This window comes from Barbus barbus (assembly GCF_936440315.1).
Source record: "Barbus barbus genome assembly, chromosome: 8".
NCBI classification, from domain to species: Eukaryota; Metazoa; Chordata; class Actinopteri; order Cypriniformes; family Cyprinidae; genus Barbus; species Barbus barbus.
This window is the reverse complement of record NC_136736.1, coordinates 33,815,082-33,837,963: the sequence shown is the minus strand read 5'-3', so window position 1 is coordinate 33,837,963 and position 22,882 is coordinate 33,815,082. Positions and strand designations below refer to the sequence as shown.

Genomic DNA, 22,882 nt, shown 5'->3' with positions numbered 1-22,882 from the left:
ACTCACAGCAAGAGGACCTAACTTCTTTGATCAACCCTTGTGAAGCCTGTTCCAAGTGAAAACAGTCTTGGAAAACCTCTGTATGACAGTGGCCAGTGAACTGTAACTCAGGTTTAGGTTGTTACTGATTTTCTTATAGCCTCGGCCATCTATGTGGAGAGCAACAATTCTAATTCTGAAATAATCAGAGAGTTCTTTGCCATGAGGTGCCATGTTGAACATCCAGTGGTCAGTATGAGAAAATTGTACTCAAAGTACCAAATATTAACTGCTCAAATACAAGATACCCAAATTTGTATAGTCCTGTCAAGCAGACAAAAGCATGAACGTGATGAATAGGACATGCTTTTTTGACAATAATGGCTGTATGTTGAGTTATTTTCAGAGGACAGTAAATCTTTACTGCTACACAAGTTGCACATTGACTACTCTAAAATGTATCCAAGTTTAATTTCTATAGTATTGTCCCTTGAGAAGGTATACTAAATTGGTTGGCGAAATGTGAGGGGTGTACTCACTTTTGTGAGATGCTGTATATAACAATAGACAGTTGTATGTACAGGTATATTATGTGCAACTGAAATGTAGACTAAGTATGTGTGTTAGATAAATAAGTGCATAAGTGAATAAATAGTGTGCGTTCCATAATTATTGTCAAGTGTTCATGAGATGGATTGCCTGAGGAAAGAAACTGTTTCTGTGTCTGGTCGTTCTGGTGCACAGAGCTCTGTAGCGTCGACCAGACAGTAACAGTTCAAAGAGGGAGTGTGCTGGATGTGAGGGGTCCAGAGTGATTTTACCAGCCCTTTTGCTCACTCTGGATAAGTACAGTTCTTGGAGAGTGGGGAGGGTTGTACCAATGATTCACTCAGCAGTCCGGACTACCCTCCGTAGTCTTCTGAGGTCAGATTTGGTAGCTGAGCTGAACCAGACAGTTATTGAAGTGCAGAGTACGGACTCAATGATGGAAGAGTAGAACTGTTTCATCAAGTCCTGTGGCAGAATGAACTTCCTCAGCTGGCGAAGGAAGTAGAACCTCTGCTGGGCCTTTTTCACAATAGAGTCAATGTGAATGTCCCACTTCAGGTCTTGGGAGATGGTGGTGCCCAGGAATCTGAATGACTCCACTGTCGTCACAGTGCTGTTCATGATGGTGAGTGCAGGGAGAGCAGGGGGGTTTCTACTGAAGTCCACGATCATCTCCACAGTTTTGAGCGTGTTCAGCTCCAGGTTGTTAAGACTGCACCAGACAACCAGCTGCTCAACCTCCTGTTTGTATCAGTGTGGTGTCGTCTGCAAATTTCAGGAGCTTGACAGAGGGGTCTTTAGATGTGCAGTCGTTGGTGTAGAGGGAGAAGAGCAGTGGGGAGAGAACGCAGCCCTGAGAAGCTCCAGTGCTGATGGTGAGGGTGCTGGATGTGGATTTACCAAGCTTTACTAACTGCTGTCTGTCTGTCAGGAAGCTGTCGATCCACTGACAGACGAAGGTGGGCATGGAGAGCGAAGTTAATTTGGGCAGGAGGCGGTTTGGGATGATAGTGTTAAAGGCCGAGCTGAAGTCTACAAACAGGATCCTCACATAAGCCCTGGTCTGTCTAGATGTTGCAGAACATACATAAAACCCCCACATCATTAGGCTTTGTTTTGTGAGGCTTCACATAAGAGCAACTTTGTTTTTTCTTTAAAGGCATAGTTCCCCCAATCATTTACTCACCCAGGTGTTGTTTCTAACCTTTATTACTTGTCTTGACTGATAAGAGTCCAAATAGCAATGGACCACATTGACTAACTTCTCATACATGAAGGTGAGTAAATAACAGAATTTTTATTTTGATTAAATGTAAAATGTATTAACAGACACACAATAATACAACGTAAAACAAAACATGCAACAATTAATTGCTTTTGCCACCATTTCTTAAATGGCAACTTTATTCAAACTCAATAGACATTTATGCATTTCATAGTCATCAGACATTGCAATAACTGAATATTGCATAATATGAAGATATGAACAGGAATTTACATTAGCAAAATAAAAAAATAAAATAATGGCAAAAGCATTTACTTCTAAATACATTGAAAGAATATAGTAAAATAATTTACTAAATAACTAAACTACATATTCACTGCAAACTATATCTGCTACAAGCTATCTTTATGATGCAAAGGACACTTGCAGAAGCAGTTTCCAGGAGTTCATGTATATATTCACTGTCACAATAGAGCATTATGGTGACCCGAGAACTTCCTTAATTCCATTTTAATCCCAATTTAAGCAACAGTTGCTGGGTTAGTGTTTCTCCCCGGTTCCTGTTTTGAAATGGACAGCAACAAATGTTTAACAACACTTGGGGATAAAGCTCAAGCAATTTTTATACATTGAAATACAATTCTCAGAACGCATGCTTCTTACAAAAACCACAAAGAGGAAGTCTACACACGCTCCTATGGTAAAATACATATTTCCATCCTTCAAACTGAGCTCATCAGGGTCAATGTGATAAGTTATTGGGGCACTTTTAGATTCTGGTGAATAAAAGTTAGTAATGTCACCCCAGAGAAAGTGAGCTATTGTAGGTTTCAAAAACAACTAACATTAAAAAGACATGCGTAGACGGTGCTTGTATTATGAAAAAAAAAAGCTGAATAAAATCAGATATAAATTAGTGATACAAAGTTTGCATGAAGCAGTGATAATATACAATATAAGAACATATCAAACAAAATCAAAAATGAAACTATGACAACATCAGTGAGCTATGAGTGAATCATAACCGCACCCTTAATACTAAAGCCAAAGTCCAAGCAATGTGGGAGTTTCTCATTTGGCTCTAAGAAGCTGAGGCCCTGAAATGGGGACATTTATTGCCGTTCCAGAGACATTGAACGCTCTTAAAACACCAGAATGAAATGCGCACAAAATACTATTGACATTGAAACACGGAAATATAAGAGAAAAAAAAAAAACAGATGTTTTCTCAAGAGTAGCAAAAAATGAATTGTTATAGTCTGGAAGCACAAGTAAGAATATGAGCCATCAGCAAGGTTTAGCATTGCTGTTGTCGCCTCTGGCTTGCTCAGTTGGGGACACTTCATTTCTAGTGATTATCATCAATTTGATTTCACAGATACTATTTAAACTGAGCTAGACAATGACATCTCTGAATTCAATAATGAAATGCCTTTAAGAAAATGTAGTGTTTTATCTTATTATACATTACTGAAACTCTATCCTCCAATTTGATTTTCTATCCTCCAACATTACATTACATTATTATTATTATTTTTCACATTGAAAAAAAAAAAAAAACACACAGCTGATCATTCAATTTAACCATTCCGACCAGCATTTTTTTATTTGATCATTTTATTTCTCAGTAGCAAAGTGCCCCACCAAGTGCAAACGCATTAGTATTTTTAGTAACTCTGCTCTCCAGTGCTCAATTTTCATCTTTATAACAAACAGCATTTTACCTCTAATCACACATTGTGTAATTACATTACTGTCTGCACTAAGTGCTACTTGTTTCTATTTCTACTTGGTACAAACAGTAATACACCCATTTGGATGCCCCATTTCTGACAACAGAACAAATGACATGCGACAATGCAGAACCTGATTTTACCAAGTGCGACATGTTCCTGGATCAACATTGTGATTTACATTACACTTGTGTTACAATGGCAATGATCGACGCATTTGTATTACATTCCAAAGAGCTCCGTTATCAGCACCACAGTGAAAAATGAAACCGGCACAGGATGGAACGGTTAAGCAAAGAGAAAAGCGGCAAAGGTGTAAATAGCTGCTGCATTCTATTTAATGGCAACATTCTGCAAAAAAACTATGTAATTCAGTCACAAACAGTCCCATGTAGGTTGTGAGAATCAATATAACTTATGTCACCTCTTCTGATCTTTGAATATATTCATATTCAGTTGTCTTTTAACATTCAATTAGTTATTCAATATGTAGTATGGTGTGATAGAAAATATGCCTCCATACCGTGTCTGTTTCACTGCTTACAAAATTGCGCAATTATAGTAGGTATACTATAATTATAGTACTACATATGATTTGCAATTTACTTCACAGCTACAAAAAAAGTATGTCTTATATAGTATGAATGAAATTCGGATGTTCTCCTTCTGCCATGTTGACAATGTCATGTGACCTACGTTGTCAGTATCCCTTATCAGATGTGCATTTCAGACCTCGCCGGAATTAGCAAGTCATCTGGGTACTTTTTGCCTACTGTTTTGTGGATACTATGAACATACTACTTAGCTCACATACTTTTTTTTTTTTTTTTTTTACCTACAACATAGTATGGAGGGTTCTCAGATGCGACATGCTACCTTAACACACAGTTCTCCAGTTTGCTTCACAAAGCATTTGGCCTAAATTGTGTTAAAATGCAATGCCAAGAATATGCCATCACTAAAAAAAAAAAAAAAAAAGACAATACAGATTGCTGAAAAAGTCACAAACGACACATGGATCCATGCGATTTGCAAAAAGTAGTGTGGACAATCAGATTTGGGAGGGGGAAAAATCCCCTGTAGTGTGAACACTGATTTATGAAAATACGCAAATAATTTTGAAAAGTTTCAAACTAGCCATATTTAATCAATTTAATAAATAATGATTTCAATCCTACGAAGCTCACTGCCCATTTCTGAAAAACAGATTGTCCTTGTAAAATAAATTTTGTAAGCCAATAAGAAGAAAAATCCTCATTCAGCTGCTTTGCTATTGTTTCTCCACCACATTCTGCTGACATTTTCAGAGAAGCAGAGCTGTAATTTCCTAGGAAGTTAAATAAGAAGGTTTTGCATTTAAAAAACAGGCAAAAACAGGAACAATGTACTGAATAAGAGAAACATGCTGACCTAATAAGAGCTAGGTTTTGATCTTAATCAGATTACTAATGCTCAACTTTGATTATGAACGAGAGAAGTTTCAGTCCAGAAACTCATTGATGTGCAATTATCTTACCATCACTGATTATGACTCTGTGTTGCTTCTGAACCATGATTCTTTTGTTACGTTATTCTGGTCTGTAATCAGAGACATACTGACTATAAAATCACTAATATTGACAGACAGGACTGCTAATGACTAAGAGTGTTAAAAACAACAACAACAACAACAACAACAACAACATATTCAGAGAATGCAAAGTATTATAAAGTCTTTTTTTTCCAGTTTCTTTATCTGATGACTTAATATGACAATCATAACTTTAAAAGAGTATGCAGAAATTGACAGTCCACTGATATACCTTAAGTAAAATTGTTAAATAAAATCTTCATCTTTGTAAAGGCCTATTGATGTGATTATTTGTCTATGATAAACCCAAAATTATATATATTTTTAATCATTTTACCTGTGCTGACCGCACCTTCTTTCATCTCGCCACCTTGATAATTAACCAAATAAACAATTAATCACACAATGCAATTCAACATTATATCTTATGTTGACAGTCATTTACACTGCAGGGTTCAACTGTCCCAATTCCAATTTTTTCCTCCCATGTGGCACAGATCGGATATGGCCCACGACTGTTGTAAGCAGGGGAAAAAAGAAAGAAATTGCATGGATTCCAATGGTTTCAGGCCTCATTCATGAGGAAATAAATCAGATATGAATCGGATACGTGGATCGGTGCCTGCCGTGTACGCTGACAGATCGGATCTTCCACCGTAAATGCGACTCCTACGCCATCGAAAAGCGTGTTTTTTTAAACATTTCACAATACAGACATACCTGTAACAAATGAAACCTCTCTAGTTGAGCAGCAGAGTATTAATTTATTATGTGTTAAATAAAAGGTGATCTGACGCTGAAATGTGTTGCTTTTGATGGCGAAACATGTCCCTGCCTTTGATAACCAATCACCGATGAACACATTTGGTTTTAATTTAATTACTAAAAAAACCGACGATGTGACATGCTCAACATTATCTACCACCTGAGTGTTATTCCACTCGCAAGCTCTCAGTAGAGCTGAAGATCATCACTGTCCTGAAGAATTTGTAAGGGGCTATATAATTATTCTGATGCATAGATGTAACGATTGCATTTAAAACATTTCTATATGAATTCCATGGCGATAAATTAAACTCAATGTACTATAAAATTGATTTGTGATGTCATTTGCTATTTTTGGCTTGTTTCACCAAGTGCAGTGTAAAATGCACACATCGGACACGGGTCACTTTTAAAAGAAATGTAAGCACGTTATCCAAAAAAACCCGGATATAGAAACAAAATCGGAATTGGTCATCAAGACCTGCAGTGTAAATGCAGCCATAAAGTAAAATTATTCACTTTAAAAGAGCATGCAGGAGAACTGTAATTGACAGTCCACTGTAAATGAAGAGTTAATTTGCAAAAACCGATAAATGGCACTTTAAAAAAAAAAAAAAAGAGCAGATTGCCGCACATTATTCTCCACGTTCACGATCTGAACCCTAAACACCTTTCGTAAAAAAAGCCAGTATTGTTCACTTTCAAGGCATCACGAGTTCACGTTTTATTGCAGAAGCCGACAAGCACCGTTGTTGTTTTTGAACAGAAGCCGATAAGTCCATTTTAGCGAATCAGCGCGCTGTATTCAGGTCAGGTGACAAGGCTACTTTCACTTTGAAAAGACGTGTCAGCTAAGATGAGTTTCGTCAAAGCAGACTAAAAGTGATCGAGGATGGATAATTTCGACAAACTTGATGAACCTGTGATATCTTCTTCACTGCGAAAAAGGAAAATAAAAGCTGAAACGTTTTCATGGAGCCTTGCAAAAGCAGCGTGTTACAATGGTGAGGGAAAAGTTCTGTGTATTGTGTGTAATCACATCCCTAATCTATGATCACAAAAACAACAACGTTTGTCAAGATTAAACTTGTTTACAAAGATTAAACGAGTGTTTTTTTTAAACTCTAAAACATGAAATGTGGAGTTATCTGCTGTTGCTATAAAACAAACTTTTAATATGTATTAAAAAAAACATACTTTTAATTTAGTAAATTACCTGTATTTTTTAAAGATTTTATTACTTAATCAAAACAACCCAACTGCAGTTTGATTTACTATATTACTTGCACAATGAATGCACAATAAAAAAAAAAAAAAAAACATGAATGTTTCTGAAAAAATTAAAATAATAATAAAAAAATAATAATATGGAGTTATCGGTTTTTGCAAATGAACTCTTCAAATATAACTTAAGTAAAATTGTTCAATCTTCCTCTTTGTAAAGGAACATTGATGTAATTGATCAATGTTGGGCTAGTTACTCAAAGAATGTAATATATTACTCATTACTAGTTACTTCTTTCAAAAGTATTATTGTTATTTTACTTATTACTTTCTGGCAACGGTAATTAGTTACAGTACTAGTTACATTACTTTTCTTGTGTATCTTTCACATAAAATTCTTCTAGAATGTTACTAACAAAATCCACATTGAAACGCAGTCAGAAGTTATTACAAACACTGTGACATTCAAGTAGAAGTGTTGTATTAATTGTCATGTGTAGCTTGAAGCTAATTATAATTTCTCCGTTACCCCATATACGATTATATTTCATTATGTATTTTATCAAATCACATAAGTTTGTAAGAAACGGTTTAATTTTCCAAAAAGATTTTTAATGGTAGGAATATAATGTACCACATGCTGATCAGAGGGATGTAACTAAGCTGTTTTATGGATGGTAACTGTAATATTACTGACATCTTATTAGTAATTACTTACTGTAATAATACTTTTTGCAGTAACTAGTAGTGTAAGTTACTAGTAACTGCCCAACACTGTCTACGATAAACCAATTTAAAAAAAAATATATCTTGCCTGTGCTTCTGTTCATCTCGTCATCTTGAAAATTAACTAAATAGTAAACAATTAGCCATAAAATGAAATTAAACTTTTTTTTATATTATATTGAAAGTCATACAAGTTAGAAGTGAACTGGGTTGCTTAACTAGCCACAATGATTCTGTAATGTCAACCACCTAGATACACATATCAGTGTAGCAGATACGGTTTAGTTAGTAATGATTTATTAAAGAGTAACTGTTTTAAAAGTAGCTTTGAGAACAAAACATGATCACATTAGCTTTAGTGAGAACAAACCATAGATAGTTTAAATATTTGTATTAAGAGATGACAGTTTATTACAACTTGGGGTTAGGGTTATTACATACTTACTCTTTGACGCTGGATTATATTGCTCTCCTTCAGTGTCATTTGTGAAAAAGAAAGAAGATCCAGGAGTTATACAGACATATAGAGCAGGACAACCTAAAATGTTCATCAAGTCTATTCAAAGGAAGCAATAGTTACTGATGATTAGATCAAATATTCATATGTAGTATGAGAACTGCAACAACTAGAGTTTTGAACTAACAATGGTGCTTGTTGTGGTATTTTGAAATGGACAAATAACTGTTTAAAGAAATTAAATGTCCATCGAATATCTGATATCACTGTCATTTAATTGACTGAAACTGAAACAATGTTGTTCACAATTATTTTTAAGAATATAATTAAAATGTAATATTTTTTGCAGAGTTTAGGGTAAGTAATAAACACAAATGAAAATGACATACTCTTCTTTTCGCAACAATCCACGCAGCTTAACACACCTGAGGAGAAAAACAGTCATTAAATGTCCACTGAATGACCCATATCAAGCATTTTTTGGAAGAAAATAATTCAAACAAACAAACTTACTTTTTATACATGGACAGCGTTCATTAACACTTTCTGGTGTAGAAAAACATATATATAATTTAAAGCAATTATCAGAGTAAAATACAATTGTTGCTAAATGCAGACAAAATTTTTGCTATCGTTGCTAATTTTTAACCAACACACAGGGCTAAAGTTACTAGAGAATGCCAGGCTAAAATTAAAGATGAACACATGCTTAATGGACTTACCCTCGGGGTTTCACAGACAAGGCTTAAACCTAGTCCCGGACTAAAATATAAGTCTGAGCTGTATCAACTGAAATAAACCTGCATTGATTGCCCTTGTTTTGTTTTTCTCAAGATGCTCACCAGTAATGTTTTTTTTTTCTAAGGCACGTTTATAAAAACTACTTAAATATCCTAACTGAACCATGGCCTAAGCCCTGTCTGTGAAACCAGGCCCTAATGTAAAACTTAAAAACCGTAATAACAAAAATATACTAAAGTCTACATAGAGGTTGGAGAAAAGTAGTTGAATTCATAGACACAAATCATATTTAACACTCCTTAAAAAAAGAGATAAAAGCACAATATGAAACTTACTGTAAACAGACTCTTTGAGTAGATAGATGCCAATCAAGCCGATGATGATGAGGATGAGGATGAAAGCAATCATCCCAGCGATCAGTCCTGCATTTAATTCTTAAGAAAGAGAACATCGGTTTCATAAAGCAAACGCACTGCTAGAAAGCATAATACTACTAACTTAAGACGACTGATTTCTTGGTTAATAGTATCAGCAACCACAGAACTTCAAATGTTTGATATTCTGCAATTAATGTGCCCTTTGATTTTCATGAATTCAACATGAAATCAAAGTTTTCTCTAGGGCTGGGCGATTTTTACGATTTTATTGATTAATTAGAATTAGATTTTTTATAAATCGAGGAATCACGATTTTGAATAGAAATATTACCCAATGTTAGAATTGCACACTTTGACAATATGCCAATGATAACAGTAAAGAGAAAAGAATGATGCAACCATATGTCGGTGCACGTGATTAACCGCTCACATGCGCTGTGAGAAGGAATATATTGCTAGGTGCCATTCACACAGAATGCGCTTGTGTGTTGACAAAGATGTGACGCCGGCAGTGGAACAGGAAAAAATGCAAGACAGGAGTTGAACTTCTTTTAACTTGAGCGTCTCATTTTCAGAATGGCGTTTAATGAGTGAGATACTGCAAGACGCACAAACGCAACAGTCAAATGCATCCATGTTTAGGTAGAAAAAACAATGGAAAAGCAGCACAAATTAATAAAAAAACTGTAATTACTGTATGTCTGATAATCCATGTTTGCATCATGGTGACAGGCTGAAAGCTGCGGTTCATTGTTTCTACAGAACGTTTATGGTTAATCAGGGCTCTACAGTGCGACCATTTCAGTCACATTTGCGACTGAAAACTACAGCGACTAAAAAAAAATATTTACTGACTCGATCAGCATTTTTGTGTTTGCGATCAGGGAAGTGTAGAAGGCAAGTTTACGAATCCTCTTGTTATAAAAACATTTGCTTCATTCCTGAACGAATCAGCCATTTGAACAAATCAACTGAATGAATGATTCTGTGATAAAAATCAGTGACACCTACTTGCCGTCTCAGTAATTTTTTTTAAAGTACCTTTTTTTTTTTTTTTTATTAAATCATTTAATATTTCTATATTCAAAATATTATATTTAAAGGTGCCATAGAATGCACTGATACTGTATTTTAAATTGTTCTCTGATATCTACATAGAAGGCTTAGGTGGGGGCAAAAAAAATCTCCAGAAACGATTTTACATGTCCATTTACAACCCTAGGATTTCTCCCTAGAATGAAACGGTCTGTTATTGGCTTATTTGGCAGGGTCATGAATAATAATGGAATCTGCTCTGATTGGCTATTTCACAGTACAGCTCATCATAGTTATATCGTCGGGTAATTATACTGTATATAAAACGCAGGCATCAGGGAGCCGTTATTAATACGCGAGGCATTGAAACTGCTTTTGAACGATCGGTCGATCGCGTTATAGTTTCACTTTCAAGATACGCGATCGCACGAACCATGTTCATATTATGGAGTACCACACATTTTACAAGATCAGATGCTTGTCAGTGGTGCTCAGGAATAGGGCTGAACGATTTTGGAAAATAATGTAATTGCGATTTCTTTTTTTACCAATATTGAGATTTAATATGCGATTATTTTTTTAAAGCTTTTTATAGTCTGTATTATTCAACAAAGACAAGTAATAAATCATTGTATAGTATGCAGTGTTGGGCACGTTTCTCTAAAAAAAAAAAAAGTAATTAGTTATATTACTAGTTATTTCTCACAAACAGTAACTGAGTTACATCATTATAAAATAAACTAATTACCAGGGAAAGTAACTATTGTTACTTTTAAAAAAAAAAAATTAAATGTCAAATAACTTGGATACCCCCAATATTGAATATGTTAAATGAATGAAATGGTCACTAAATAGAATAAATTATTATTATAAAACATTGTACACTAATCTACACTATTTTAATGTTTCTGTGGGATAATGTGAGGCACCTATCAAATTCAATTGATTATTGTAAATATTATCAACCCTCTATAGACACCTTGGCAATAGAATCTCCATTTGCTTTTAATTTGTTTTTTGTTTACTCACCAGACGAATATTAATTATCTGATTAATATATATATAACTCACCAGACGAATATTAATTACCTGATTGATATATATATATATATATATATATATATATATATATATATATATATATATATAAAGCTTATGTTTGGAAAATGGTACAGTTTTTCTTTAAATATCTCACTTAGAATCAGTCAGTCAAACATTATATGATATTATGATAATAGACACTACAAATAATACTGATAAGATAAAACTACTATGAGTTCTACTACTAGTAAGAACAATATAAAACGCACTAAGGATTATTGAGCTGCTGGGTTCATGAATATTAATCAGGTTGTCTGCGTTCGCTCGAACTGATTCGCTGAAATCAAAACAGGGAGGATAATAGGTGAGCGCCAGCCAATGAGATTGTTGTTTGCGCATTTCTTAAAAGCTGAAGAATTCCAAAAGGAACTCCGTTATTTTGACAGGAAAATACAACAAAGGATATAATTTACATGTAGCACGTTGATTATGCATGGCATGTAAGATTGCAAACTGCGGACTTGGCAACATAGCGTGGCAACTTGATGCTTCCTCTGAAGACTGCTTAGATGTGTTCGACTTGAAGCAGCTAGGCCGATCGCTGTGTGTCATCAAATACTGCGAGAGCTATAAGAGAGCGGACGTCTCCTTATGCTTTCTCTCGCCGTACTTTGATGTCATACACCGATCGATCTTCAAGTCGAACACACCTCTTTACTCTCGCATGTCACGTGACAGAGTGTAATCGCAGCCTCTGCGGTTAATTTACTTGAACTCATGCCGCCTCTGAGCCTCATTAAAAATCTTAAATTACACATACAAGCCAATTTTATGTTCTTCTGTGCCACATTTGTAGTCAAATTAATTTTGTTAATACTGATTTCATATGATCGGTAACTTATTGTTCGTATTCTACTTGTTTTCAAAAGCCTATACATATAAATTTGTAAAATTGATTGGTTTCGCTAAAATTAGATTACATTACAAAGGTTTAAATAAAAGATCAGAAGGTGCTCCTGAATTTTTTTTGACTGTGCTCTTAAATGTTTAAATTAGGAGAACAAGTACTCCTAAAAAGAAAAATAAACGTAGGACCCTACTGGTGTTATACCTTTAGTCATTTTGAATTTGAATTACCTTGACTTTTGAGAATTTTTAAAAACATTGTCCTTGTATTATTTCTGAACATATATGTATAAGACAAGTTTGTACAAGATGTAGTTGTAGTTCATGCATCATTTCTGCAAAGATACTGTATCTAACAAGTGATTTGTTTCACATCATGTTGACAGCTTCATGTGTGGTGCACTTGGAAGACAAATTTTATTTAACTAAAGTTACTTTAATCAGTTACATTTTCAAGTTGACCATTTAAAAATAGTAAAATTCGAGAATTGGTTAAACGTGCTGAAAAAAAAATCTAGATTTTATTTTTGCCACGTCGCCCAGCCCTAGTTTACCCCATTTAATTTTTAATGTATGTTTGATACATTAAAGGGTAAAAACAAACAAAGGTGAAAAACAAACATTAATCAATATTTCCCACACTGATATCCTCTTTGGGTGAAAAAGAGCTGTCTAACACAATGACATTCATATATTTTTAGTGTGACTGTTGTCAGATATTTGCTTAATGTAAATGCAATTTCTAAATAGAATAGCAACACAACTTTGCACCTAAATATTAAAAAGTGATTCGATATGATTTTCTTCTTTGGAATTTAATACTGAAGTAATTTGCTGTCTTACCTGCCACAAATAATTCACTCTCATAGATCCGATCACTGGTCTCCTCACTCACAGCATTCTTGAGTGTGCAGTTATAGTAGTTTTCTGGATTTCTTGTGTTATGGACTGTGATAAACTCTCCTGGCGTATGGTTCTTCGTGCCCTTCAGTGTTTCTCCAGTAGAATTCTTCCAGATGATTGTTCCACTGTATGCACATCTTACATACACAACATCAGGGTTACCGCTCTTCTCTATAGTTATCTTAGGTTTTGGGACCCGCTCTGTGAAAGAAACAATGAAAAATGTATGGTCTTCCACTCCACTGAGAAAGCAAAATGAAATCAAACACAACTACAATAGCCATGCAAAAAGAGATCTGACACTACCATGGTACAATAATGGTATCAGAGAGTAATATTGTGATATTCAGAGTGTGCTATATGTCTCATCTACAATAATATCATAATTGTTGTTTCGACGATGTGCGAGCTAAAATAATTGAGTACGTCACTCACTTCTGCAAACACTCGACTAAAATACGCTTTGAAAGTCCAAGCATTCATTGTGTGATGCAGCTTATCAGGATGCAGAAATAAACATGATGATTATATATATATTATAACTACTGTACAATCATCTGAATCAGACTAACTTAACATTACATGTAGGGGTGGGCGATATGGAAAAAATATCACATCACGTTTTTTTTTTTTTAGAAATATCACAATTAACGATTTTATCACGATTCTTTGTCATTTTGGTTTTACAAGTTGGCTGAGCATTACAGCCAAACTAGAAAGACAAAGCCTTTCAAGGTAACAAAAAACAAAAAAAAGACATGGCAGATATTTAAAAAGATAAAAAAATCTGTCATTATTTTATATTTCTTATTAAATAAGAACAAAGATACACATTACAAATACACATAATATACAAATAAAACAAACATTGCTTTATTTTCAGGTGCAATAGGTGTATTTAGCAGAGCATTCAATGAAATTGAATGAACAAATATAAAAATAAAACACTACATAGACTGATTCCTAAAGCAACTGTATTAAAGTTTTTCAGTCAAGAATAGTGATTGATTTTTCTCTTTGTGTTTTGTTGTTTTGTTAACGTTAAATGAATGGTTCCCCCAAAAATAAATATTCTGTCATCTGTCTCTCAATTCTGTCATAATGTTTCATTTTTATACCATCATTTCTTCAAAAGTTGTTTTAAACCTGAATGAGTTTCTTTCTTCTGCTGAACATAAACGCTATTTTGAAGAAAGTGGAAAACCAAACAGTTGCTGGTCCTCAGTGACTTCCATAGGATTTTTCTTTCCTGCCATCAAAGTCAATGTAGACCAGCAACTGTTTGGTTACCCTCATTCTTCAAAATATCTTCTTTTGGGTTCAGCACAAGAAATTAATAGAGGTTTGGGAAAGATGTGAGTGAGTAAATAATGACAGAAATTAAATTTTAGGGTGAACTATCCTTTTAATGACAGTCGACAGCATGTTTAGTGTCCTGTCCCTTTAAGACCTGCATGCATCTAATATACAGGCACGCATCCGCTTCTCTCAACTATTTACTTTCATTTTAGAGATAACCAACTGAGTCTGTATATAAACCTTGTGTTTTGATAGTATTAGCGCAAAAGAAAACTTAGTTGACTAATCAGGCGCTATTAGACAGGCTTTTTAGTGTCCGTGCTTCAGGTGAATGCGCTCAGAAAAAGCGCACGTCAGACCAGCGCGCGAATTAAACATTTAACCAGCAAGGCTTGTATGCAAATAATGTACTTTTGCGATCGTGAATAAGTGCAGTGTCGTGTCAGAGTAACTCTACTGCTGTATGTCGTGTTGTACAGTATATAGAGACGGCGGCGCGAGAACAGTATTTGACATAATGTGCGCTGTAGCACGATACTACCATATTTCTTCAAAAGCAGAAATCGTCATATCGCACACCTCTAATTACATGCCATTGGCAAGGGTAGGCCGTAGGAGTGAGGATAATACTTAACTTGAAAAATTAGGCCACAATAGAGTATGTCGTTATAATCTAAAATACTCCACAATCATATGTGATCCTGGAGCACAAAACCAGTCTTAAGTCGCTGGGGTATATTTGTAGCAATAGCCAAAAATACATTGTATGGGTCAAAATTATCAGTTTTTCATTAATGCCAAAAATCGGTGAACTACAGCTCTGTGTATTAAATACAGCTCCATTTGAAAACGGGATGGAGATTTAGCGCTCATCACAGAATCATATTTACTGACGATGCGCATGATTATCGCATGCAAAATATCGTGCAGCCCTAAATACAATACTATGTTTTTAAACTAACGGCTTCAAATTAGTCGAGAAGGAATGAATCAGTTATTTGAATGAGTCAGCTGAATGGATTGCCGTCACTTACTGGTGGTTTTAGATTCATATTTGAACATATATTTCCTTTTTTAATTAGCCTACTTCATATTTCAGTATGTTTGTTTTTTTTAACCAGGTGCTTCTGTGCAGAGGCTCAATGGATTTTGTTGGTACTGATTTTATTTAAATGGTAACAGTTTAATGGTGTATTACTGTTCTACTTAAATATAGTTATTAAATGTAATATTTTACCCATGTCATAATTAACACACACACACACACACACGTGTATGTATGTAAATACATTGGTGCATGAATTACAGGATCATGGTATTTATCAAAATACCATGGTATTACAATCTGATCCAATTACTGCACCACGGTGCTGTTTTTCTGTTTGTTTGTAAAAACAACCAAGATTATATGATGCTTTAATAGTAACTAATATAATAATATCCACTCACCAATAACTTCCAAGCTGAATCTTTGTTCCTGCTCTTTACTGTTGATGTCAATGGTATAATTTCCACTATGATCGATTCTTAACTTAGTTATAGTGATTTCTCCAGTTTTCTCATCAAGAGTTGTGATGTCTTTGAATCTCTGATTCGGGATTAATAAACCATCTTCAAAATCCCATTCAATCGCCTTTACAGCAGGAATGGTTTTGTGTTTCCATGTGATGCTGGTGACAGGAGGATCTAATTTGGCTGGACGAAAAGAAACTGTACCACCCACTGCTTTCTTCACATGTTCACCTAATGTATAAAATATGAGAGTTAATCAACATTCAATAATTTCTGTAGTTATGAACAGCTGCCGGATAGCACGGTAACGTTACTCAACAAAAAGTCCCTACAAGTATAATGTACTAATTTATATGCCAGATATTATATCCAGCCATAGTATTATATCTAAATACGAGATGTACATAAAATACATAGTAAACAGCATAATAAATAAACACGTTAACGTTACAGGCCATTGGCAAGGGTAACTTAGGCCTAGGAGTGAGGATAATAACTTAAAATACTAACATGAAAAAATAGGCCACGACAGAGTCTGTCGTTAACATAATCATATAAAATACTCCACAATTAGGCCACAATACAATACTATCTTTTCAAACTAACCGACCTTAAATTAGTCGAGAAGCAAACGCCGCGCCTTTATCTTCGAGACGATCATAACAAACACATAATTTACCTGAAACAGCTCCTGTGAGGATAAACACCGCGCAAATAACGGCTGCTGAATATCTTAGGAGAGGCATTTTCATACAAAGTACAGCTTTTTGCCCCTTTCTTTAGTATTTTTATAACAGTACGTGTTTGAGAAACACGTCCGAGTCGCCGTCATTAGAGTATAAAGCGCTCGAGAAGAAGTCAGGGTTGCCAGGTTTTCACACAAAACCCCGCCCAGTTGCTACGTTCCAGGGGATAAAACGCACGTTGTTTTGTCAGATTTCCCCTGGTAAAATCCCTCCCGCATTTCAGGGACTAAATATCATGTTATTTGGGGTTGTTTCAACCCATGGAAACGGTGTTAAAGTAGAACAATGCGCTGGAAAAACCGCGCACTTGGCAACCGCCGAAACGAAACTGAAACTAAAGCGCGTTCACGAAGCGTTCAGTGGTTATATACTGCCACCTATAGCATTGAGCTTGCCATGAAACATTTTATTAGCACTTTATAACCTACAGGTTTGTGACGCATTGAGCAACAGCTATAACTCATCTCTTTAAACAACAACAAAAAACAGTTGTGCTTTAAAACTTAAAATCAGCCGCTTATGTTCGTGTTTGTCCATTTCTAAAATACAGTAAATTATCATAATTTGCGTATAAAATCCCAATTTAGTGCTGACCCGCGGCCTGCCGATCCTCAAGGAAATATGAATGAAGCACTATTCAGCCTGAAGAACCAGGACGTGCTGTCATCGAGAGTTTATTTGTAAACAATGACTTCATCTGACTAAAATTACCATGGTTACTAATCAGATAATAATTAAGATAGGCCTATGATACTAGTTAGCACATAATATTTCTGTAATATGGCCAAATCAATTACAAAATCCTTTTATGTTACAGATCTGATGTCAATTAACTTAATTAGTTGCTAGATGTTCTCCCAGCTGAATCTTTTCAAAATGTTTTGATTTTTCAGCTCTTTGTTGTCCCCGTGCCAACATTTTTGAGATCTCCAGCAGGCATCAAATTTGAAATGAGCTCATTTAGTGAATAAAAGTATCAAATTTTTCCGTTTAAACATTTGTTATGTTCTCTATGTTCTGCTGTGAATAAAATATTGGCTCATGTGATTTGAAAGTCTCTTTCATTTTATTCAAATAAAAAAAAAAAAAAACCATCCCAACATTTCCAGAATCCAGGTTGTATTCTGTTATATAGAACAGAGATGTAAAATTAGCTTAAAGCTTAGATTTTTCATATGCAAGTGTTGCTGTTAATATTTCCCCGAAGACACAAATCTCTTTGCCTTGGTTGTCATGTATACTATTTAATGTTGATGTTTTATGTTTTTCTTAATATAATACACATTTTTAGTAGGTATTTATTTCTACACAATCATCCATGCCTGCAAAATTCTCTGCTTGGTGCCAGTAAGAGATTATTATTGTCCCTCCTTGAAAACTAAGTAGGCTATTTGCATTTATTCAGAACCAAATTATGAAGTTCCAACAACATCAACAAGATCCAGGAGACAGAGAGGTCCAACAGCAACAGTCAAAGAAGGCACAGATGGTTAGATGCTCCAGTTGCTTTAGTAAAGCTGGGATTTAGAGCCGATGAATAGACCAACGGGGCAAGATCCATGTGTCGCTTTGCATCTGAAGGGACAAAATTGGTCCATGATGTGACAGGTAACAGCATCAGTCTCATCAGTTTCATGTCTGCTTCATAAATGTAATTTTAATATTCTAGTTGTTTTTGTTTTTTAATGGTTAAACGGATGTTTATCAGCTGTTATCATTGCACACAACATCAACCAAGATTGATTTAATTTGTCTGTGATACTGCATTTTCCACAAGTAAGTAAACTTACCCTGGAAATCTTTTGTTTCCCACGGCGAGTAGTATTATGACCTTAAAGAACAACAGTGACAGACTCCAGTCATTTGCAGTAAACATAATCAACCCAATTTACTATGAGGGCCCGTTTTCTCCCGATGTTATCAGTCAGGTAGCATGCTACTGGATAATGTTAACCAATAGCCTAATAACAATTTAGGCATTGTTTTAGCAAACTCAAAATTAAAGTCTGGCTCTATTCTGGTAATTTATTTACCACTCTATATATTTTTTTATCTGATTTCACACTGAAATATGACATTATGGGAGTAGAAAGTTTGCAAATGACAAGTCACCTCAAGTTTTGGACAGTGGTTAAAATGCTGCATTTTGAGCAAACGATAAGCACAGATAAAAGAAACACGTTTCAAAGTTTTGAAAAGATTTAATGATAGTCTTACCACATATTTGACATCTTTTTGGGAAAATTATGACAGCAACCACAGCGATCACAAGGAGCACAATGATCAAAACAATCAAAGAAATGATTGCAATGGCAGATTTTTTGTTTGAATCTAATAAAGATAAAGATAAAAAAGGCTATTAAAAGTGAGTGACGGGACAGCCAAGTATGGTAACCCATACTTGGAATTTGTGCTCTGCATTTAACCCATCCAAGTGCACACACACAGCAGTGAGTATAGTGAACACACACACACACACACACAACTAGCCATTTCCTATCCAAGAAATAATGTTATGCTGCTCATGCCGCTGTCTTACCATGAAACAGATCTCTCACATAGACTGGATCACTGGTTTCCTCACTCACTGAGTTCTTCAGTGTGCAGGTGTAGTGGCTGTCTGGGTTACTGCTGTTGGTCACTGTTAATGTCCTCATAGGATGCTGTTCGTGAAGCTTCTCTCCATACCAGTGTTTCCAAAGGACTGTACTTTCAGAAGAGGCTTCACCCTCACAGCTCAAGAAACATCCACTAACATCTTCCAGTACGCATTCTTTTACAATATAAGGTTTGCTGACAGGCTCTATGAATTAGGATCAATAAACATTTTTAGAAAATATTCAAAATATATATTCAATATTAAGTAATAATAATAATATTGTTTTAAGCGATTATTAATAATATTACATTTATGTAATTGTCTACACATTTTGTCTATCATTATTATTTCTAATAAATTGGGAATGAAAACAAATTAATCAATATTATTACAATGAAATAAAATAATAAAAACGTTGAAATTATCTCTCAATTATTTCTGACACAGATATGTAAATACTGTAATGAACGGTGGCCAAGAGAGCTCAACGCGCTGCAACTTCAGAAAACACATGCCAATAGAAAAAGCTAAAGCAAATAAAAAAAAACATCCTCATCAATTTAACAGCAGGTGCTGCAAATGCTCACAACACAACCAAAAAAATAATTTTATTTGCAGGGCATTTCTTTATTTGGTTGTGTTGTGAGACTTATTTGCAGCGCAAGTACTGTTGTTTTCTTAATTTGCATGTGTGTTTTTTTCTATTTGCAGCATGTTGAGCTCTCTCGGCCACTGTAGTAATGCGATAATGAATATGAAATGTGCTTCAATGCATTACCTCACCTTTAACAGTCAGGGTGAATTGTTTTCTTTGCTCTTTGCTGTTAATGTCCAAGGTATAAATCCCGCTGTGTTTCAGCTGCAGATATTTTAAGTTAAGATTCCCAGTGCTTTTGTCCAGAGTTGCGTGGGATTTGAAGTTGGCGTTGGGAATGTCAGTGCTGTCATCCTCCCGATCCCATTCAATGACCTTCACAACAACTCCATTATTGTCTCTGTGTTTCCATATAATGCTGGTGGTACTAGGAGCAACCAGTCCAGTCACTGGAGCAAACGTAGTTTCACTATTCACTGCTTTAGTCACATCATCTCCTGTAAATAAGACATCATACAGTGATTCGTTATAGAAATTATAATGACAGCAGAAAACTTATTTCATTGTATCCTACATTAGCCTACATTATTTCCAAAACAACGTTAAAGTACTTGGAATCTGAGTTCAAAATATTTGCATCGTTTTAACAGTTTAATTTTATATTTTGTACTCGATTTTATGATTTAATATATTCAGTTACATGGTTCAAAATCTGTTTTAGAACCACTTTGATTTTACTCAAAGCCCTTAAAGCACCAAATTAAACGTGAAATTACAATTTAGTGGTTTGAGTTTCTTTTACAACGACTTCTTACTAAAAACGACTAACTAGGCTAACAATGCTTGGCATGGTGGTGCCATGCACTTGGAGAAGGCTATTATGTAAATACCAAATATTCATTCAGCACCAAGTATATAAGCATAAAATAACTATGCATTTATACAAACAGTTTAATTTGTAAAAATAAATCTGTAAAATAACTTCATTAAAGTTCCACAAGTATCTTTACACACTACATTATCCATTAATTTTACAGACATTTCTGTTTAGTCTAAAACACAATGCAATGAAGTGTATAATTCTAAATACTGGTAAAACAGCTGTAAAAAATGAAAAAAATCCTTAGAATTATACAGTATATCTTGCCCTAGTTTTTTTTTTTTTTTTTTTTTTTTTTTAGAGTAGCCTACCTGAAACAGATTCGCAGATGATCAAGATCCATATAAAATGGCATTGTCTGAAGAACATCATCTTACTGCTTTCTTCTCCTTGGTTCTCTATAATAATCTCCCGAGGCAACTGTGAGTTTGCTGAACACTGAACAGTGCGCTATTGTCTCGAGTCTGTAGGTTGAGCTGGGGGATCGTGTCTGTTTGTGCTCTCTTGTGGAACAAAGGAGGTTTGAAACTGAAATGAGCTTCAAATTCAGAAGAATTATTAAGAACCTCATGTTTATGTCATGTGACAAACATTTATACATTCGGGAAATTGGTTTGTGATTCTTTCTTTCCCAGAATTATTTGAATTTCTGTGAGAATGATCCAGCAATCTTATTAGTTTTCAATCAGACCTTCTACACTGCTATGGATCTCTGAAGTTGAAAACTGACCAGTCCTCTTTATTTTTAACGTATAAGCGGTGCTGCCATTTTTATGTTTTCTAAGTGCGATGCATCTGGTCTCATTCGCTTCCAGTTATTTTACCTGTACATGTCATGAATAACCAGGAGGAAGCAAGGATGCAAGCTAATCAATTTATTGGTCAGAGGACAAACACACTGTATCACAGTCTCTCGGGTGGGCAGGTGACGCAGGGACTCGACAGACAGCGTGCAGGTGATGAATGGTGTTGGTGAATCCAGTAGCGGTGTACATCCAGGTGAGACGAACCACGAAGACGGGACAAGGACCAAGGACCAGGCAGCAGACGACACACGACGAGCACACTGAGGACATCAACCAACAATCTGACAATGAGAGGAGAGTGCTGTGAGACTTTATAGTAGAGTGGATTGGCAGCAGCTGGTGCGGGGAATGAGATCAGCTGGCACGCTGATGAGCAGAGAGCGGTGACGCCCACTCACACATACACACACACACACACAGAGAACAACAATACACGAGACATGAAGAAACCAGTGAATTCATGAACCGTGACAGTACAAACAGGGCCATAGCTGGGGTTTACGGGGCCCCTGTGCAGGTTGGAGCCATGGGCCCTGTTTGAAATTGTGTAAATAGCACAAATAAATAAACAGAACAAAGATACAAATTTTTAAGTTTTTTCATGTTTCAGGTACAGAAACCGAATAATCAAATGTAAAATAGCATTGCATAGTCACTGTTATGGTAAGAAAACAAATATTTGTACCCTTTCAACACAATGTCAATAATAAATTAAGACTGTATATTTCTAAATGAGTTCCAGCAGTAGAAAATAACCACCATGTTTCTGTCACAGTAAAGGCTCCTAAACCTACCGTCACATTCGACGGCCAATCTAATGGAAATGCAAACTTCACGTGGCATTGCAGACAAGGTAAGAGAGACATCTTCATAACCTCTAAAATTATGCAATACATTTGTATTTTCAACCAAAAGAAACTGATTAAACTATGAAGCTTGAAAAGTTCACGCCACAATCCTTTACAATTATCAAAGTAATAAAATGCCAAAACTTAAATATACATGCATTAATTTAGCAGATGCTTTTATCCAAAGAAAAATTGCATTAATAGTAAAAAAAAAAACAAAAAAAACAAAACAGTCATATAAATACAATTATAAATAATTGAATGAACCTGTAAGGTATTTTCTCAAAAGCAGGTCATTTGTTGTAACCAGTGCAACGCTTCAGTTTCCTGTTGTCTCATATGCATTAGATTCAACATGTTGAGTTA

The 22,882-nt window shown here is 35.1% G+C and overlaps 2 protein-coding genes across 3 annotated transcripts; both read right to left on the bottom strand.

Annotated features, from left to right (window-relative positions):
* Window positions 1-1,727: 1,727 nt before the first annotated feature.
* Window positions 1,728-16,902, bottom strand: LOC306874256 (CD48 antigen-like). 2 transcript variants are annotated; one of them, XM_079424158.1, is made up of 11 exons: window positions 16,722-16,902; window positions 15,980-16,273; window positions 13,172-13,432; window positions 9,305-9,403; window positions 8,742-8,774; window positions 8,618-8,653; window positions 8,217-8,243; window positions 7,860-7,895; window positions 5,394-5,426; window positions 5,003-5,064; window positions 1,728-4,813 (listed from the first exon to the last, which is right to left on the bottom strand). In XM_079424158.1, exons 1-10 carry the CDS (start codon window positions 16,792-16,794, stop codon window positions 5,012-5,014), a joined length of 945 nt encoding a protein of 314 aa, XP_079280284.1. In that variant the 5' UTR covers window positions 16,795-16,902; the 3' UTR covers window positions 1,728-4,813; window positions 5,003-5,011. The 2 variants fall into 2 exon arrangements, with proteins under 2 accessions (XP_079280284.1, XP_079280285.1); XM_079424159.1 differs by lacking the exon at window positions 7,860-7,895 and having other exon boundaries at window positions 1,806-4,813; window positions 16,722-16,898.
* Window positions 16,903-17,833: 931 nt separating this feature from the next.
* LOC306873728 (uncharacterized protein) lies at window positions 17,834-21,330 on the bottom strand. The gene is made up of 6 exons (XM_079423214.1): window positions 21,174-21,330; window positions 20,171-20,479; window positions 19,328-19,591; window positions 19,006-19,119; window positions 18,579-18,619; window positions 17,834-18,363 (listed from the first exon to the last, which is right to left on the bottom strand). Exons 1-6 carry the CDS (start codon window positions 21,232-21,234, stop codon window positions 18,313-18,315), a joined length of 840 nt encoding a protein of 279 aa, XP_079279340.1. The 5' UTR covers window positions 21,235-21,330; the 3' UTR covers window positions 17,834-18,312.
* Between the last annotated feature and the right edge of the window lie 1,552 nt (window positions 21,331-22,882).